Raw genomic sequence first — 19507 nt, 5'->3', positions numbered from 1 at the left:
ATTAACTTTGAGGAAAAATATCTTCTTTAAAACAGCATGATTAAAACACTGGGGCATGTCATTTTGGCCTTGCAAATGTGCAAGAAGTTAATAGCAGTTATCCATTTTAAGTGCCTTTAGAAGTTCATAGAGCTCTTGCATGATTCCCGAACAGTCCTGGAGCAAACTTGAAGGAAAGAATTGCCATGTCATTGAAACAGGCCAAATGCCCATCAGTGGGAAAGTGCATGCATAAAGTGTGATATATTCACACAGTGGACTATTATACAGCAATCAAATGATGAACTATAGTAAAACAGAGTAACATAGGCAGATCTTATTAATATAATATTAAGTGAAAAAATGTCTTGAAAGATTACAGCATGACACACTTGTATAAAGTTTAAAACAACTAAAAATTTTTAAAATACTTTTTAGGAATACAGGTAGATATAATATATCTATATAAAAGGAAAACAAGAGATGACTACAATCAAAAAGTCTGGCAATACCAAGGGTGGGCAAGGATGGATTAATGGAAATTCTTATATACTGCTGATGGGAAGATAAACTAGTTACAACCATATAAAAAACTTTTTGGCAGTTTCTACTGGAGCTAAACATATACAAACTCTATGACCCAGCATTTCCACTTCGAGGTATGTACTCAACATATTTCACCAAAAGACATGTTCAAGAATGTTCATAGAAGCACCATTCATTAAAACCCCAAACAGGGCTTCCCTGGTGGCACAGTGGTTGAGAATCTGCCTGCCGATGCAGGGGACGCGGGTTCGTGCCCCGGTCAAGGAAGATCCCACATGACGCGGAGCGGCTGGGCCCGTGAGCCATGGCCGCTGAGCCTGTGCGTCCAGAGCCTGTGCTCCGCAACGGGAGAGGCCACAACAGTGAGAGGCCCGCATACCACAAAAAAAAAAAAAAAAAAAACCAAACAGTTCATTAACAGGGAGGTGGATAATGTTTGATATAATCATATAGAATTCTATATAACAGTGAGAAAAACAAACTATGGTTACACACAACAATACAGATGAATCTTGCAACATAATGTTGGACAAAAGAAGGTGGACACAAAAAAGTATATATTATGTAATTCCATTTATCCAAAGTTTGAAAACATGGGACACTGATTCGTAATGATAGAGGTCAGGCTGCTGGTTACCTTGGGTGAAGGGTAGTGACTGGCAGGAGTCATGAGTGAGGCCTCAGGGATTCTGGTTCTTTTCTGGATCTGAATGCTGCCTACATGGATGTGTTTACATTGTGAAAATTCTCTTATGATTTGTGCACATGTCTGATGTCTCATATGTCAATTAAAAGTTTATTTTAAGAGAGAGAGAGAAAAGGTGAGGTAAAAATAAGGGGGAAAAAAAGGATGGAGGTTATGAAGAAGTAAGAAGCATTCATAAGCATATTTTTCAATATATATTTCAGAGTATCTATAGTATGAGCAGACAGTAATATCTTAGTAAAATCTCTTTTTTTTACAATTTTTCCTTCTTGTTTAATGTTTATGTCTATTTATATTGCCATCATTTTAAATAACATTTTACAATAACATCTTCTGATTTTAAAATAATACATTTTTTTTCAAAGAACAAAACAAGGAAGAAATGCGTAATTCCATCACTGAGATCTAATCACTTATCATTTTGATGTGTATCCTCCTAGCCTTCATTACAATTAAAAAAAAATTTTTAAGCAGGTGTTATGGGAGGTGGGGAGGAAGTAAAGAAATGATGAACACGTGGTTCAGGATAATGGCTTCTTTGGTGGGAGGGAAGCAGGAGAACAGAATGCAAGAGGGGAACATAGGGTACTACTGACGTTCTTTGTTTTGGATGGCAGATTCACAGGTGCTTATTCATTATTAAAAATAACTTAGAGAAATAAAAGTGGGCAAAGTTGGTCAAAAGTTACAATCTTCCAGTTATAAAATAAATAAGTCATGGGGATGTAATGTACAGCATGGTGACTATAGTTAATTATACTGTATTGTATATTTGAAAGTTGCTAAGAAAGTAGATCTTAAAAGTTTCATCACAAGAAAAAAAAGCTTGTGACTATGTACGGTGTTAACTAAACTTATTGTGTGATCATTTCACAATATATACAAATGTCGAATCATTATGTTGTAAACCTGAAACTAATATAATGTTATATGTCAATTATATCTCAATTTAAAAAGAAATAATATTTCTAGAAAATACTAGAGAATCAATGAACAATAAAGCTAATTTAAATGATAAAAGAACTCAATAATTTATCAGGATATATAGTAACATACAAAACTCAATAGCTTTCATAGACACAAACAATGACCAGCTAGAGGAGATAATGGTAAGAAAGCCCCATTTATAATAATAACAAAGGTGATTAAATACTTAGGAATAAACTTGACAAAAATGTGCAAAACCTAAAAGATGAAACACTCTTGAAAGACACAAAATTAGCCTTGAACAAAAGGAAAGGCATTTCTGTTCTTAGGAAGATTCCTCATCATAAAGATGTAACACAATTCCAATAAAAATATCTAGGGACCTAGACAAGTTCATGCTCAAGTTCATAAGGAAAAAGAAACCTGCAGGAATAGCCAGGAACACACTAAGAAATAAAAGCTACAAAGGTGGACTAGTCCACCAGGTATTAAACCATACTATAAGTTCCCATAATGAAAATGGGGTACTACTGCCACAAGAATAGATGTACAGACCAGAAGAATAGAATAGAAAGACCTGAACTAGATCTGAGTAAATATGGAAATAATGAACGTGGCGTCTTAAATCATGGAAGCAAAGATGGGCTTTTTAATAAACGTTGCTGGCACAATGAGGCAGCCACTTGGAAAAAAGATAAAATTAGATCCATACCTCACACCATACACAAAAATAAACTCCACACTGATTAGGAAACTAACTGTAAAAAAAAAAAAGAAAATAATTTAATAAACTAGAAAATATGGTGAATTCCTCTATAAACTCAGTGTAAGGAAAAGCTTTCTAACACTGACTCAAAATCCAGTGGCAATAAAAGAAATAATTCATAAATTTGACTACATAATTATGTTTTTAAAAATTGCACAGTAAGGTAAAGTCAAAGAAGAGCTGCCAAATTAGAAGAAAACGTTTACAGCATGTATCACAAAGGGCTAATCCATAATATATAAAGAACTCTTAAAATTTAAGGGGAAAAGGACCAAAACTCTGATGAAAAAATGGGAAAAACTTAAGAACAGAAAAAAATTAAATAATAATAATAATAATAAAGAAATAAAAAAGGGCCAGGCATGGGCCAATGATAAGGATATGTCATCAACCAAGGATTATGATTAATCCAATTTTGTGCACCTGAGGTCCATTAAAACAACGAGCATTCCCATAATAGATTTTAGGCTATAATTGAAAGTAAGTTTAATCTTCTGACGACCTAAAATAATACTAAAACACACTAGGGTGCTCTGACAAATCAGGAAAAAAAAGAAAAAAGAAAATGACTTCCTTTTCATCACTAAACCTCAGTTTTTTCAATGAGTTCTGAGTTCCAATTCCTACTATGATAAAATTGCCCACCACAGTCCAAACATCAATGTGTCAGAAGCCTTCAGTGTGAACCAGATAAACTTCCCAGGTCCCTTTTACCCCTAAAATTCTGTATTTTAAACTAATGACCTGGTGTCCCAAATGGTCTGTTTAAATCCACCCACTCAGTTAATGAGGCAAAAGTGACTTTCCCAGGCCCCTTCCTCCTAATTACACAGGGAGTTTCACCTGGGGACACAATTGCCTGCAGCAAAACTATAGATTTATGCATATGTTTGTTTGTGTGTTTATATCCCTATCACTGTTTATAAAAATGAAAGATTTAACAAGCTGAGGAAATTGGAGTGAAATAAGTGCAGTAAGAAATAAAAAGTAATACTATAAGTAATATTAGAACACAAAAAAGCACACTTTTGGTTTCTATCTTAGCTAGAGCTGGGCCACAAATTTGGCTTGCAGCTTCCTAACAGTTGGAGCAGAGATGGAAACAGGAGGAGATAAAAGATTCACAATGCCTATAAAGTAATTTGGGCAGTTTTTCCAAAGACCAGGATTCCACTTACTTAGAGTTGTGTCCCAGTGGTATGCTGCAATAGATTCTACCGGTTCACAAGAGCCAATGGTTAAATATCAAGGATTTTTGCAAGTTGGCTATTAAACCACTGGTAGCTTGAAATTAGCCATGGTGTGAGTATTCAGCAAACACTACAAATTAGGGCATTTGGGGGTTTGTTTTTGTTTGTTTTTTCTTTTTGCCTTCAGAGAGCTGGTTTGCCAGTGCTCCACTGCATGTTCCAATGGTCCTTGTAGGGGGACACAATGCGAGGCCAGAAGAGCTACAAGTAGGAGACAGAAGGGCTCAGTGTGCAAACTTACTGAGTATAGCAGAAACTCCCTCAGGAGAAGAGAGAGGGCATATATGCCTGAGACCAGAGAATGATGGCAGAATACATCAGCATTCACCTAACCCACCTCAGTCCTTCCTTCTTTCTGGTACTACCCTTTGGGATTTCATAGCTGGGGTTACAAAAAATGTTAGGTCCAGTGAGAGGCAGACATACCTCTCCATTCAAAAATGCATCCAGGGCTTCCCTGGTGGCGCAGTGGTTGAGAATCCGCCTGCCGATGCAGGAGACACGGGTTCGTGCCCTGGTCCGGGAGGATCCCACATGCTGTGGAGCAACTAAGCCCGTGAGCCATGGCCGCTGAGCCTGTGCGTCCGGAGCCTGTGCTCCGCAACGGGAGAGGCCACAACAGTGAGAGGCCCGCATACCGCAAAAAAAAAAAAAAAAAAAAAAAAAAAAAAAAAAAAAAAAATGCATCCAGAGAGACTGGGAGAGGCTCGGGTGAAGGGTTTTATGCTTTCCACTAGGTGAGCACTTCCCAAGCCTGTATTTCACAGCATTGTAACAAGTGTCCTGCAGGGAGAAAAGTGTCCCAGGCTGAAATAAATTTGGGAATGAATGGGTTAAAGTTAAGTAGTTTTCTTTACTGCAGGACTTATAAGAGCCTTTGGGAGGTGAATGTGCCCTTTGGCACAGAGTACCCATCAATTCCCAAACTTATCTTACACGAGAATACCTTGTGGTGGCACATCTTGGGACACCAGGCTGAAAAACGCTAGCCTGGCTAGTCAGGGTTCCTTGCGATTTTGAAACGCAATACTGAGGATGTTATTCCACAGAAACATTACTTTCATGTAGGGCTTGAAGCTCTGGCATTTTTCTTTATAAAAACATGACTTGCATGTCTTTGCTTTTCACCTGAACCGTTTCATTAAGTCTGTGGGTATCCACATATCCATCAGCAGAGCTTACTTGAGGGAAATGTTTCAGGCCAAGGAATTTCGTAGTTCTTGTCCCATGTCCCAAGGAACTCAATCAGTCCTGGACCACCCTGCATTAGTAATGTTAACGCCCAAAGCCAGTGTCCACTTTCAACTCACAAGATTCTGGACCGGAGAAATGAGCGAGCATTTCTTGTCATTTTTTAACCTTAATTGTTCACTTCCCTCAACACCCATTCTATTTCTTTTTTCTTCTTCTGTCACTTTCCTTCTTCTTGCCATAGTTTCATAAACTTCTAAGACAGTGTATCAGGCCATGGGCACTCCACACATATTCAGTCCTTTACGGAGCCCCTCCAAGTCCCAGGCCATGAAAGGGACAGACCAGGCTCTGCGTCAAGGAGCTCATAGTACAACATTAATGAATGTTCGTTTCCTCTCCTATTTGTCTTCTTTATTTGCTTTGTCTCGGCTCTTTGCCCCCCTTTGCTCGGCGCCGCCCGTGCTGCTCCTCCCCATTCTCATTCATCCCTTCACCTCCCTTCCCTGATAGCTTTTTCCAATGACTAACGGGGACCCAACTCAGCTGGTTTTTATCACGCTCCTGTCCTTGCATTTTTCCGACTCAGTTAAGCCATTACCAGAGCTAAATGAGGCATGGACTCTCCAAAAGTCACACCTGTCGTCAGGGAGATGGAGGGTAAGACCCTGTGCAGCTGGCGAGCGGGCAGCAAGCAGGGCTGGAGGGAGGCAGCCGAGTGTGACCTGGCAGTTTGTGCTCCCCCAGTGCTGAAAGGGGGCCCTCATTGTAAAACAAGATGCCCCTTGCTTTAATATAGAAAGAATGAAGTCTGACACAGAACTGAGGACAGTCCCATTTGTGATGACAGATGAGATGTCCCTAATTCTTTGGCAAATGTGTACCAGGTGCATAGAATAACCCACGTTGTGGATGTGTCCTCAGCAAGAGGTAAAGAAAGCTGTAACCAGAGCCAGCTACGCGGGGTTTTGTGATTATTGGTTGAACTTTCTCAGGTTTTTCCCTGTTCACCCTCATTAAAACATACATGTTTCACCTTTCTGCAGTGGTGGCTTCACGCCTTACTGTTAGTATTCTTTATGATCAGAGTGACGAAAGATGGCAAAGATCACAGTACAGTAAACCAGAGACAAATCAGTGTACACACCCTACGAAGATAAATGATAAATGATCTCTACTGGAAATCAATTTTGGTTTCCACCTTTTTTCTAGGCAACCTAGAATTTTTATTTCTGCAGCCTAGGAATTGAGAAATTGTAGCTTCTGAGCTTGCTGTGCTTCTAATTTACAAGAATGGTTTTATGTTCCGAAGATCTATGCCTCTCTTTTCTCTAGTTGAAATGTGGGCAAAATCATCTGCTCTAGAGTTACACAGTTTCCAGAAATGTTAAAGCCAAGGGGCAAGAGCCAGGGTTTTTACTTTGATGAGCATTGAAGTGTTGCTGTGTTGACCCTAACCTTGCCTTGCTATCCTGTGTTAATTTGTCCTTAACTTTGGAACTTGGATGAGCCATCCAACTTTTTGGACAAATGCAAGGTCAACAAATTCTTTTGAGCATCCATTCTGTACCAGGTTCCTTGTTCCACACTGGGGATGCAACTGTGATCATGATGAGGCCCCCTGCCCTTGGGAACCTTCAGTCTTGTGGGGTGACCCCTTCCCTGTTCTGTCCTAGAATTGCCCAACCAGCCCCTGGTTTTTACTGGTTATGCTTTATTCATTCATTCAGCAAATATCTGTGGAGAATCTACTAAGCTCTAGGCACTGTGCTTGGTACCAGGCTACAATGAGAAAAAGAGACAGGCCCTACCCTCATGAAGCTTCCAGTCCCCACCTTGAGTTAATTCACTCTCCTGGTAGTCACCAGAAAGAATGTCACTCCTCCCTTTGTACTTTCTCAATGCTTAGTTCATGACTCTTCCTAGTTTTTGTATCACTGTAATTATAACACATCTTCCTGTCTCCTTTTAAACCATGAGCACATTGAAGGCAACAGCCTCAACTTTCTTTCCTCAGTACCTTGCACTCCCTAGTGTCTAGCAAATAGAGGAGCTCAATCAATGTTTCTTGAGTGAATAAATAGTTGCATGAATTTAGAAGTTCATGAACCTGTGGAACCATAGTCCAGTCAGCTCTGACCTCCCATTCCAAGTCTCTTGGATGAGGAGCTCAATGATCAATCAATCACCTGTCAGTACTGAAACACTCCTTGTGATTTCAAGGACATTCTAAATGTAAAACCAGCTGTTCCACGGGTCATTTCTTCTTCCAAACATATCTGCCATTGAGATAAAGAACAAATACTAGCTTCAGCTTGTGTTTGCGATACTTTTTGCAGGAGGGTAAACATGATTATATATGATTTAAATGAAATGAACTTACAATAAAGAGAACAAATGAGTTGATTTGTGACTCTTGGATAGATACTGTTAATATAGCTGCAGTGAGAAAAATATAACAGTGGCTTAAACAAGCTAGAAGCTGTTTTTCCTCTGTCATATATAAGTCCAGGAACAGTCTGATATAGAGCTTCTGCTCCGTGAAATCCTCAGCTCATGGCACCATCATTCCCTGGGATATGCTCATGGTTCAATATGGGCTCCAGCTGTCACACCCACCTCCATGCAGCAGAACAGAGGAAGGCAGATGAAAGCACAAACGCTCTTAAGCAAAGTTTCCTAGAAGCTGCCTCAAGGCACTTCAGCTTACATCCCACTGGCCAAAACATAGTCATATAACCACATATAATTATAAAAGAAGTTGGAGAAAGTAGTCTTTATTCTGGACAACATTGTCCAGCTAAAAACTATTTTACTGTGCCATGAAAGGAGTATGGTACAAGGGATACAATTTAAAATCTCTACCATAGATCCTAAAACTGAAATGTTAGTGATTATTCAAGAACTTTTGTATTCTAATTGTTGCAAGCTGAAGTCACAATGATGAACCCAATAATTAATCCATTGTGCTAGGGTCATGCTTGGTACTGCTGTGATTGTCAATATCTAGTGGGTAGGAGGAGTGAGGTAGAAAGAAAAGAAAGCTTTTGCGATAAGGAAGTTGGTGGGGGCGATGGGAGTCTGGCAAAGGCAGCGGCAACAAGAATGGAAAATGGAAGGCAGAGTGGAGAGAGATGGTAGAATTAACAAAACAACATAATCTGAGATGGGAGGAAAGGGGCAGGGAGGATCTAGAATGATTCTCAGCTTTGAAAGCAAATTAGACCCTGGTAATTGGACTAAAAAGGGTGGTTTGGAGACTACATTAGACTCGAGGAGTTAATTGCTACAAATTGACCCGAAATCTCTCCTTCATCTATTACTTCTTGCCATGAATTTTCTCTTGAATGGACTAATGAAGTTAATAAACTTCTCCAAGTAGTTAATCTTTCACAGGAAAAATCTAACAGGTCTCAGTGACTTCCCCTAGCCAGTTATAATGTTCCCTTTCCTAATTCAGTACACCACACAGGACTCCTTAATATTCGGAGTTCTTGAGGCCTTCTTAATTCAAGTGCCAGAATTTCTCACTTGAGTAATCCAGTCCCCCATCTCAAAAGTGGAGTTTGTATTGCCCTCTTTACCACTGTGAAGTTTAAAATACATTGGATGTTTAAAGGACCTGACACTATGCTTGGTTCAATAAATGCTAGTTTCTGTCTCCTCCCAAAGTATTTTCTTTTCTTGTGCATGCATTCAACCAGCATTTATTCAACAGTTACTGTTTCAGACATTGTACTAAGTACTGGGGAGCAAAGTTGAATTTAGTCATTGGAAACAAAGTTACTATATATATTTTTTTCACTTCTGAATGTTGAGGTAAATTCTGCCCACTGGCTGGGGAGCTCCTGAGGGCAGGGAACATGATGTGTGTGGTACCTTTATATTTCCAGTCCTTAGCACGTGTACTTATTAAATGTATGAATGAACATATGACCAAGGTCAAGAAATGAAGCCAAAAATCTAAGAGCAGGACTGGAGTCAGAGAACTAGGATGGTCATGGATGTTCTGATGTTATTTCAGACAGTTCTGTGATTGTTGAGTGTCTGATGGGGTGCTCCTTCCATTTGGGGCCCAGCACCCTCTGCTTGTAACGCTGTTGGAGAAAGAGCCCCCTTCCTAAGGGACAGGGGCAGCATATGACAATGGTTAAGAGCTTGGGGTCTGGAATCAGACATTTATGCATCTAATTATAACAAAGTATGATCAATCTTCCAAGAGGGGAACTCCAAAATCCAAGATATAAAAGACTATCACAGGTGGACCTACCTAATCTGAGAGTTCAGAGCAGGCCTCCTTAAGGAGTCCTCAAAATTGCTCACTGCACAACTGAGGGGTTAGTGTGGGTAGAAATCCAACCTGTGCTCCACTCTCCGGGCTGGACATCTTGGTACAAGGTTGTATCTGGCCCATAGGAGTTCTTTTCTCCATTCACACAACGACCCCACAGTTGACCAAGCCATGCTCCCACAGTTATGGACGTCTGAAAGCTAAAAGACAAGTAGATGTTTTCCAGAGGGACCAAGGAGGTGGAACAGCATGTGTGAGGTCTGAGAATTTTTTAAAAGGCCTAACTTGAGGATCTATAGGAAATTCAGTGTGCATGCAGTATGGAGTTCAAAGGGAAGACTAGCAAGATTGAGGCTGGAAAGGCATTCATTACAGCTGGCATTTCCTGTGGTGAGATTACTAGTTACACTGTGCTAAAGGCTCTCCATGCATTATTTTATTGAGATCAGAGGTTAAGTGACTTTCCCAAGGTCATATGTTAGGAAATAGTGGAACTGTGATTCAAAGCCAGGTTTAACTCCAGAGCCTGTGCTTCAAACCACTTGTTCCATGGCATCCAAAGACTTGCAGAGGTGGGCTGCAAAGGGACAAGACTGAAGGCAAGAAGACCAGTTAGGAAATAGTTGCATAAACCCAAGTAAGAAATGCCAGGGTACTTAAGATGGCCTTGGAAATGGGAAGGTGTGGATGGATTCCAAAGAGATTTAGGAAGTAGAGTCTACAGGGCTTGGTGGTTGTTTGAATATGAAGGATGATGATGAAAAGAGGGAGGAGATGAGGATTCCTTATTTTGTGTCTTTGTGGATGGCATGTCATTTGCTGAGGAAGAAGACAGTGAAGGAGGAACAAGGTTGGGAGGAAGGTGAGTTTAGAGTCTGTCAAGTTGGAAGCACCTGGGGGACATCCAGGTGGAGATGTCCAGTTGACAGTTCAGTGCTTGGGCCTGAACCTCAGGAGAGGCTGTATAGTTAGTCAACGTTGGCATGTAACTAGTAATTAGTAATTGACCCACAGAGTGGGTGAGACAGTGTGTGGAGTGAGAAGAGCAGAGAGTTCCTACTAGGATAATCATGCTAAAGCAGAAGGACCATTCCCTAGATCCAGCTGTAGAGTTTGGTAGAGCATAATCCAACCCTTGATTTATCTGCATCCTTTACAAGAACTATTCTTCAAAGGTTTATGGAGTATCATATTATAAACGGAACCAGAAATCTGGGATGAGGAGGCCCTGAAAGCAGGGGGGGGAGTACAATAATTTAAAAAATAAGTGGCCTTCTCTGACATTTTTGTTTGATTTGGAGTCAGATTTAAACTTAAATATGACTCATTCTGTATTTTCCATACAAACATATATGCTGAATAAAATAGCATTAATAGTTTTATAATACAAGGAACTGCTACCATTAGGCCAATTCTGTGCATTATTCACACGGAAGAATGAAGGGATTAAAATCCAGTGCAACATCAGAGAAGGCCTTAGCTTATCAATGGCCTCTTTAAAATGAACATGGTCCTTCTCTGATATGGGCAATTGAAATTTTCTGTATCTTACGTGAAGTGCTATAAAAAAGAGGTGCTAAGCCATGCCCTCCCCACCTGCTACCCCTCAGCCTCTCTAAATGGAAATTCTGAGGCACTTCTGTTTCAGTTATCATAACAACATGGGATTTAGGCTTAGTTGAATTCATTTTGTTTCTCTTTTGTTTTTAGAAAGTACTACAGGTGGTCTCTGCATGATGTGGCTTCTGAAGACTCAAGAACCACCCGCCTCACTAGTCTGCAATGGAGAGGGCAGAAGTGGAAATTCAAACACCACAGTTCCATTCTGTTACTAATTCTGTAGACATGTGCCTCCACCGCAGGGAGTAAGTCGCACCAAGGGGGAAAGTTCTCAGGGGCCCCCAGACCACCAGCACCCTTGTCCCTCCCCCTGGAGAGAAAGCAGAACTATGGCATTTTATAGCTGCTGTTGGATCTTCTTGGCTTTTACCTGGTGTACTTCTGCCTATGGGCCTGACCAGCGAGCCCAGAAGAAAGGGGACATTATCCTCGGGGGGCTCTTTCCTATTCATTTTGGAGTAGCAGCCAAAGATCAAGATCTAAAGTCGAGGCCGGAGTCTGTGGAATGTATCAGGTAAGGTCAGGAGCCACCTTGGAGAGTCTTTTCTCCTCCTGGTGGTTGGAGAAAAGCTGTACCAAACCCGAAATAATTTTTTCAAAGTTGGTTCTCTCTTTTCAAAAATGGCGATTGGTAACCATGCTGAAGCTTATTTCCCCCCACCCCCACTCATCTTTTTAAAAGAAATTTTTCCAAAAATAAAATGTCAAAGATACTGAATAGAAAAATCCATGGCCTGTTGGAGCCATGCTTGGTCACTTGGTAACTGAGTCATCATTGTTCACCTGGAGGCTGTGTTACTTAATGGAAGACCAAGAACCTAGAAAGAAATTTATTGTAGGTTTTGCAAACCTGAGTAGTAAAATCTCCTAATGACCTTAAGTGCCCCAGTGGTCATAATACATGAGTGTTGGCTGCCTCACTCTTATTTTTTTTAAGGATTTTAAAGCTGAAAGAAACTTAAGTGGCTGGCATGACCTGGGCATCTTCAAAATGCAGCCCGTAGCATTTGGAGTCACTCCCATTAGAAATTCTTATAGAAAGCTGAAATCCCCCTGCTAACACAGAATCCATCTAAACTCTCTCACTGGACTCTCTTCGGCCATTTGAAGACAGCTAACATGCCCCCTTGAATCATTTCTTTTCCAGACCAAATAGTTTTCTAAATAATTGTTTCATGACATGATTTTCAGACCCTCACCATTCTGGATGCCCTCTCTCTGATGTTCCCTAATTTATCATGACTCTTAGAATATGGCATCTAACACTAGGTACAATTCCTTCAGATAGTATCTGACTTCTGCAGAGTACAGAGGACTGTATATCACCTCCCTTAATCTGGACATCAGAGACCATTACTGCACCACAAGTCTTGACCCATCTTCTGAGAGAGAAGAGCACTTTCTCTTGAGATTTGCAACTTCTAGAAGGGATCTAGCACTTTCCCTTGGCCTTCCTAATAGCTAGAAAATGAAAATGAAAACTAGAACCATTCCAACAAAACTGGATTTCTGCTCGTGTTCTAATGAGGGCTCACAAATTAGATAACATTTTCACATTTTTTTATGAGTGCAGAAAAACTAAGTGTAGAATTTCACTGATGCTGTTTATATCCTTCATGTAACCCATGTGTACAAATATCCTTTTTGTTGTTCCCTTGCTGGACAGAGTTGTGCAGGTGCCACATACATACCTCAGATCAAGCAAGAGCTTGTCCTGAAATAATATATATATTTTTTAATTGTATTAAAGAAAGATAGGAAAATCAGTTTAGCAGTATAGATGTTTTAGGTAATGAAAAATTCAGTAATAGATCTTCATAACTTTGCAGGTTTAAAAAAATAAATAAATGAAGGAAACATGAAGAAAATGACTAAGAGAAAATGTCACATTAAAAGTTAGACCAGGACCTTTAGGAACCTAACTGATACAGTGAAGTATAACAGCTTGTATTTCTTTCCACCTGCCTTTGAGTTCAAGTCATGAAACCCACGATACAAAGTGAGAACCTGCAGAGTTGTTAGGTTTTCTTCTCTGGGCGCTGATACATTGATTCAGAACATTTATCAAGCTCTCACTATGTGCTGTGTCCTGGAAGAGTGAAAACTATGTCACTGACCCTGTTTCTCTTCATTAATTTGCTTGATTTTTATTTAAAATAATGTTCTTTGAAAAGCAATGCGTGCTCATTTTTTAAAATAGAAAGTATAAAGACAAAAGCACACAATTTTAAAACTCATCATTCTACCACCCAGAAGTGACCACTGTTTGTGAACAGCCTTCCTATGCACAATATTTGTTTGCTTGTTTGTTTATGAAGATGATATCACTCATTTCCCTTTCCTCTTCTACCTCCAGGAATGTCAGTTTAAATTCGTGACTCTGCAAATCTGAAGTTATTTTTAGCTTCTTATGTCTTCAAATCTTAATCTATTTATATTTTCCCTGGTCCTTTTTTTTTTTTAATCTCTGTATTACTTTTACTAAAGTAAATCATATCAGTTATTTCAAATTCTTTGTTGGATGAGGCAGATACAAATGATTCATTCTATTACTAACCACAATCCTTGTTATTTTTGGTCCCTAACTCTGTGTGAGGCACCATGCTGAGAATTTTGCATAATTATCTCATGCTCACAGCCACCCTCTGAAGTAGGTGTTATCCGCATTTTACAGAGAGGACTTTGAGTCTCAAAAACCACAACAGAGTAATGGAACCAGGTTCATACCAGCTTTGCCCAGTCTGTACTCTAAAGAAGTTAACCAGAAAGCCTCTTGCTTTCTTCCATTTCTTTCTTCCAGGTACAATTTCCGAGGATTTCGCTGGCTACAAGCTATGATATTTGCCATAGAGGAAATAAACAGCAGCCCAGCCCTTCTTCCCAACATGACCCTGGGATACAGGATATTCGACACTTGCAACACTGTTTCTAAAGCCCTGGAAGCCACCCTGAGTTTTGTGGCTCAGAACAAAATCGATTCTTTGAACCTTGATGAGTTCTGCAACTGCTCAGAGCACATCCCCTCTACTATCGCAGTGGTGGGAGCAACTGGCTCAGGCATCTCCACAGCGGTGGCAAACCTGCTGGGGCTCTTCTACATCCCCCAGGTACCCGTGCCATCTCAGATGGGGCGATGTGGGCAGGGGCCAGGAAAGCAGGCTGGGAGGATGCCACACCCAGTGTCCATACAGTTTGCTATTTTCCCTTCTCTGGCTTTACTTTGGCACAAAAGATCTTTTAATTATCTGTATCATGACCACTGGGGATTTTTGAGACCCCAGAGTCAACAATGTCAACTGGGCCTTCACAGTCCTTCCAAAATTCTTTTAAACATACCTTGTATAAAACTTTGTCTTTTTTTTCAAAGGGTTCAGTTATTTATTTTCCACTCCATTCCTTCAGTAAATGGCCGTTCTTCTGCCTTTACTAAAAGGAATGAGACCAAATGATGTAAATCCCACCTTTCAAACCCAAAATATCTGCCCCAAATCCTAGTCCCTTAAAAGTCTCTGCCTCTCTCTCCTCTGGTTGAAAGTTTAGCTTGGAGGAAAGCAGAGCATATTTTCTCACAAAATCGGAGCTTAATCATTATCTTGCACATTCTAGAAATGGAAAATATTCTATTTCATTCAACAACTACTTGTAGAGTGTATATGAATAAGCAGTTTCCACCCTGCAGGAACTCAGCCTAGACAGGGAAATAGACATCTGCATTTTCAGATACTAAAAATTCACTGAAATAAGTGCTTTAATAAACATCTGTTCAAAGTTGCATATGTTTTTCACCAAAAAAAGAGAGCAAACTCTAAATGCCATCTTATAACCTGATTTTTTCCCAGTAACACTATAGAGCAAACCTTTTTTCCGTATTAATGTTTATAGGGCTGTGACATCATTTTATAATAGTGAAAAATTGGAAACAACCTAAATGTCCATGGGTGTGAGAATCAGCTCAATTGTGTTGCATCTCATATATCAATTTTTAAATTTAATTATATATCACGCTTTAAATTATTTTCTTCAGTGTCTAGTATTTAAAATTTGTAAGAATACCTTTGATAAATTCACATTTCTATGCTGGGAGGTCTGTTTCCTTGGTGGTAGTCATTATCCCTTTTTATACATGTGGCAACTGAAAAAGTCTTGTCATCATTTCCCGAATCCTTACTTCAGGGAATTAAAGGTGTTTCCCATGGGGAAACCCTGGCTGTGTAATCTCTGTGCCAAAATGATCTGACAAAGTCCAGAAGAGTAAATGTGTTGGGCAAGATGCAAATATGCATCTTTGTATTTGGCATATTGCGCAGTAGTATTTTAAATACACAGTTAAAGCAGGTTGTCATAGCCAACAGACATAAGATGTAATTGCCATCAAGTAAATAAAGAACATGAAGGGGAGGGTTTAATTCATTGTGGTTTGGATGAAATATAAGGTTAAGTTGAACTTGAATTTTAAAAATGCTGAGAAGACTATAATGATTATCAGTCAAACCAATGCAAGTGTATCTGCAGCAGTGGTTCTCTGTCATGGCTGCATGTTGGAATCACTTCAAGAGCTTTAAAAATACTGATGCTTGGGACTCACTTCAAGAGCTTTAAAAATACTGATGCCTGGGACTCACACCCCCCCCCCCCACCCAGAGATCCTGGTTTAACTGATATGAGATGCAGCCTGGGCGTCAGGAGTTCTGAAAGCTCCCTAGATGAGTCTAATGTGCAGCAGAGCTGGGAACCACTGCCCTGTTGGGTGAAGGCAGAGGCCCCAGTTGAACTTCTTATGCCACTCACACCACCAAGTGGATGGAACAAGCAGACCAGCTAGAACAAGTTGTGGTTAGAAGTTTTCTGAATCATTCATGAAACTCTCCCCTCTTACAATAAAAAAATTTTGTGTGTTTTTAAGGGGTTTTTTGGGGGGAGTGGGTAATGAATTGGTATTTATCCCCACTTTTATAGTTTGCCTTTTAAAAAGTGGACAAATATTATAAATGCATTCTTTAAGAGAAACATATCCATGGAGGATATGTTTGTAATTTTTATATCTTTAAAACCCTTTTTGGCCCATTTTACAAGAGTATAAAGAAGTAAGCAATAATGAATGAATTTACAAAAGGCCTGAGTAGACTTTTCATTTGCAAAAACCTGATCAAGAAGCCTGTTGTTTGGGACTGCAAATAGAGCTCTCTAAAAACAATAACATCTCAACAATTACTTAATCTAACTACCTGCCTCATGAGGTGTCACAGTAGAGCAAGAAGGAGCTTATTTTAATAAAAGGGAAAAAATCACTTTCATATTATAACTCTCAAAATCAAAGCTCTTGTCAGAAAAAAATGCCTGTTCATTAGCAAAGTTGGACCAGGTCTTTCATGTATCAATGTCTTTTATGTTTTTGATGTAGAAACTATTCATTAATAAGAAGAAATATATAGAAAGAATTCATTTTAAAGCACTGAACATTGAAAATTAATTGTTTCAATCAGTGAAAAATATTAAAAAGGCATTCCCCCAAATTTCTTCAACATGGTTTTCTTAAGAAGTTTTAAATCTCTCTAGAAAACTGGAGAACAAGAGATATTAAGCATTCCTTCATTACCGAGAAGAAATTCCATTCAGTGTAAAAATGCTTTGTCCTTCATAGAGAACAAACGTATGGACACCAAGTGGGGAAAGTGGCGGGGGTGGTGGTGGTGGGATGAACTGGGAGATTGGGATTGACATATATACACTAATATGTATAGAATGGGTAACTAATAAGAACCTGCTGTATAAAAAAATAAATAAAATCCAAAAAAAAGAGTTGAAAGACAAGACTGCTAATGGCAAAAAATGCTGAAAGAATACAGGGATGAAATATGAATAAACCTCAAATTAAATTAAAATAAATATATTTTGTCCTTCAGAAGAAATGGTTCAATAACTTGGAACTTCCTAAATGATAAGCCAAGACACACAGGAGTGCTGCAGATAGGCTGAGATACTGACCCTCTCCAGGTCTGGGATGGTGGGTGGGGTCTAGGGTGGTCAGAACACACCCACCGAGGCTGGTCAGCCTCCTCCATTCACCCCACCTTCTATGTTTGCCACAACTTGAAAAGAAATTGGGAAGCTCTGCACTAACGAATGCTTTACATGATATTTGGATACTTCTTCAGGCAGGGATCTTTTATCACAAAAGGTAAGGCTTTCTACCCTTAGTGACCCACATCCATACTCAAATACAGTACTGGCTATGTCCTAGAAAGTGGAAACACATCAAGGCAGCTTCTCCAGGGTTCCTCTTCAGCCTCTCTAGGTTTTGGAGACCCACATCAAAAGCCTGTCAAGAGGCCTCAACCACCACCTGAAATTGCACAGAGGAAAGGGCTGCCAGTGGTGGTTGAACTCACTGAGAAGCCAGGAGAGGAAAGGATGTTTTTCTGACTACATTTAATGATGTACATCATCATGATTGTGATGAAGGGGAATTGAGCCTAATGAACCTAAATGGCTAATTGAGCCTAAATGATAAACAGTTCTTAGAAATGACTGCAATTAAGGGTACTTTTATCTAAAGTACTGCTGGCGTGGAGGAAGTGGGGAGATAGGGGAGGGGAGAGAGGGAATAGCTGGAGACTGGAAGAGAGAAACTAGGCAGAATAAGAAAGGGGAACCCTAGGGGCTTCTCTAAAGAGCCTTAGGTTCCTAACCCAAAGGGAACCTGATTCCTTCCAGAAGTAAGTCATGGACAAAGTGTTCATTATAGTAAAGGGGAAGCTAAAATGTTCAAATGAGAACCTAGGCCCCACAGGCAGAAGATATGTACATGGATATATTGTAGCCAATGAGGCAGCACACAGGAAGTTAGGAGAGACTAGGGAACAGTGCATAAAGGGTAAGTAGATCCTATTGTTGTTGTTGGGTTGACTTTATGATCAGACCCATTTTTGAAGGTAGCATTGTGAAGGATCACCTGCTGGGAATTAGAATGCTCCTTGATAGACTGACAGATGCTTGAGTGCTCACACTGGAGAGGCATAGATTCAGGTTGTCTTCACTCCATCCTGTCTGCAGTGACCAGCGTTTCATGTATTCGATCAGTGAATGCTCAGAAAGCCTCCTCCACACAGTCTGGAGGCTCACCTGGCACCTCAATCACTCACTCATTCTGTGTTCTTTCCAGGTCAGCTATGCCTCTTCCAGCAGACTCCTCAGCAACAAAAATCAGTTCAAGTCCTTCCTCCGTACTATCCCCAATGATGAACACCAGGCCACCGCCATGGCTGACATCATCGAGTACTTCCGCTGGAACTGGGTGGGCACAATTGCCGCTGATGATGACTATGGCCGGCCAGGAATCGAGAAGTTCCGAGAGGAAGCTGAGGAGAGGGACATCTGCATCGACTTCAGCGAACTTATCTCCCAGTACTCTGATGAGGAAGAGATCCAGCAAGTGGTTGAGGTGATCCAGAATTCCACAGCCAAAGTCATCGTCGTCTTCTCCAGTGGCCCAGACCTGGAACCCCTCATCAAGGAAATCGTCCGGCGAAATATCACGGGTAGGATCTGGCTGGCCAGCGAGGCCTGGGCCAGCTCTTCCTTGATCGCCATGCCTGAATACTTCCATGTGGTCGGAGGCACCATTGGATTCGCTTTGAAGGCTGGGCAGATCCCAGGTTTCCGGGAATTCCTGCAGAAAGTCCATCCCAGGAAGTCTGTCCACAATGGTTTTGCCAAGGAGTTTTGGGAAGAAACATTTAACTGCCACCTCCAAGAAGGTGCTAAAGGGCCATTACCTGTGGACACCTTCCTGAGAGGTCACGAAGAAGGTGGTAGCAGGATAAGCAACAGCTCCACTGCCTTCCGACCTCTCTGTACAGGGGATGAGAACATCAGTAGTGTCGAGACCCCTTACATGGATTATACACATTTACGGATATCCTACAATGTCTACTTAGCTGTCTACTCCATTGCTCATGCCCTGCAAGATATATACACCTGCATACCTGGGAGAGGGCTCTTCACCAACGGTTCCTGTGCAGATATCAAGAAAGTTGAAGCTTGGCAGGTACATCCTTCACATAGATAGCAGTTCACTGTGTAAGCAGAGTTAGACTGATCCAAGCAAGACAGATTAAAGTGATTACCTCAAAAAGCCAATATCGAAATGAGGTCACTAGATGTAGCCTGGGATTCAACTTGCGTTTTCAAACATCTGAGCAACTGACTTCTGCAAAATTGATAGTAATTTA

The 19507-nt window shown here is 40.4% G+C and overlaps 1 protein-coding gene and 1 non-coding gene across 5 annotated transcripts in view; both read left to right on the top strand.

The window, feature by feature from the left end:
- The window catches only part of CASR (calcium sensing receptor), an 81321-nt gene that overhangs the window by 40554 nt on the left and 21260 nt on the right, over nucleotides 1-19507 (top strand). For all 4 annotated transcript variants that reach the window (XM_067034465.1, XM_067034463.1, XM_067034464.1 and 1 more), the window contains exons 2-4: nucleotides 11367-11790; nucleotides 14077-14383; nucleotides 18439-19323. In XM_067034465.1, the coding sequence (XP_066890566.1) occupies nucleotides 11606-11790; nucleotides 14077-14383; nucleotides 18439-19323 (1377 nt within the window). In that variant the 5' untranslated portion in view covers nucleotides 11367-11605. The remainder of the gene's footprint in view (nucleotides 1-11366; nucleotides 11791-14076; nucleotides 14384-18438; nucleotides 19324-19507) is intronic.
- Nucleotides 3288-3359, top strand: LOC131757888 (small nucleolar RNA SNORD112). Its single transcript, XR_009336036.1, has one exon. It is a non-coding gene; the product is annotated as a small nucleolar RNA SNORD112 (small nucleolar RNA).

This window comes from Kogia breviceps, chromosome 5 (genome assembly GCF_026419965.1).
Source record: "Kogia breviceps isolate mKogBre1 chromosome 5, mKogBre1 haplotype 1, whole genome shotgun sequence".
NCBI lineage: Eukaryota > Metazoa > Chordata > Mammalia > Artiodactyla > Physeteridae > Kogia > Kogia breviceps.
Note: the sequence above shows the minus strand (reverse complement) of the source record. Positions and strands in the feature narration are given on the sequence as shown.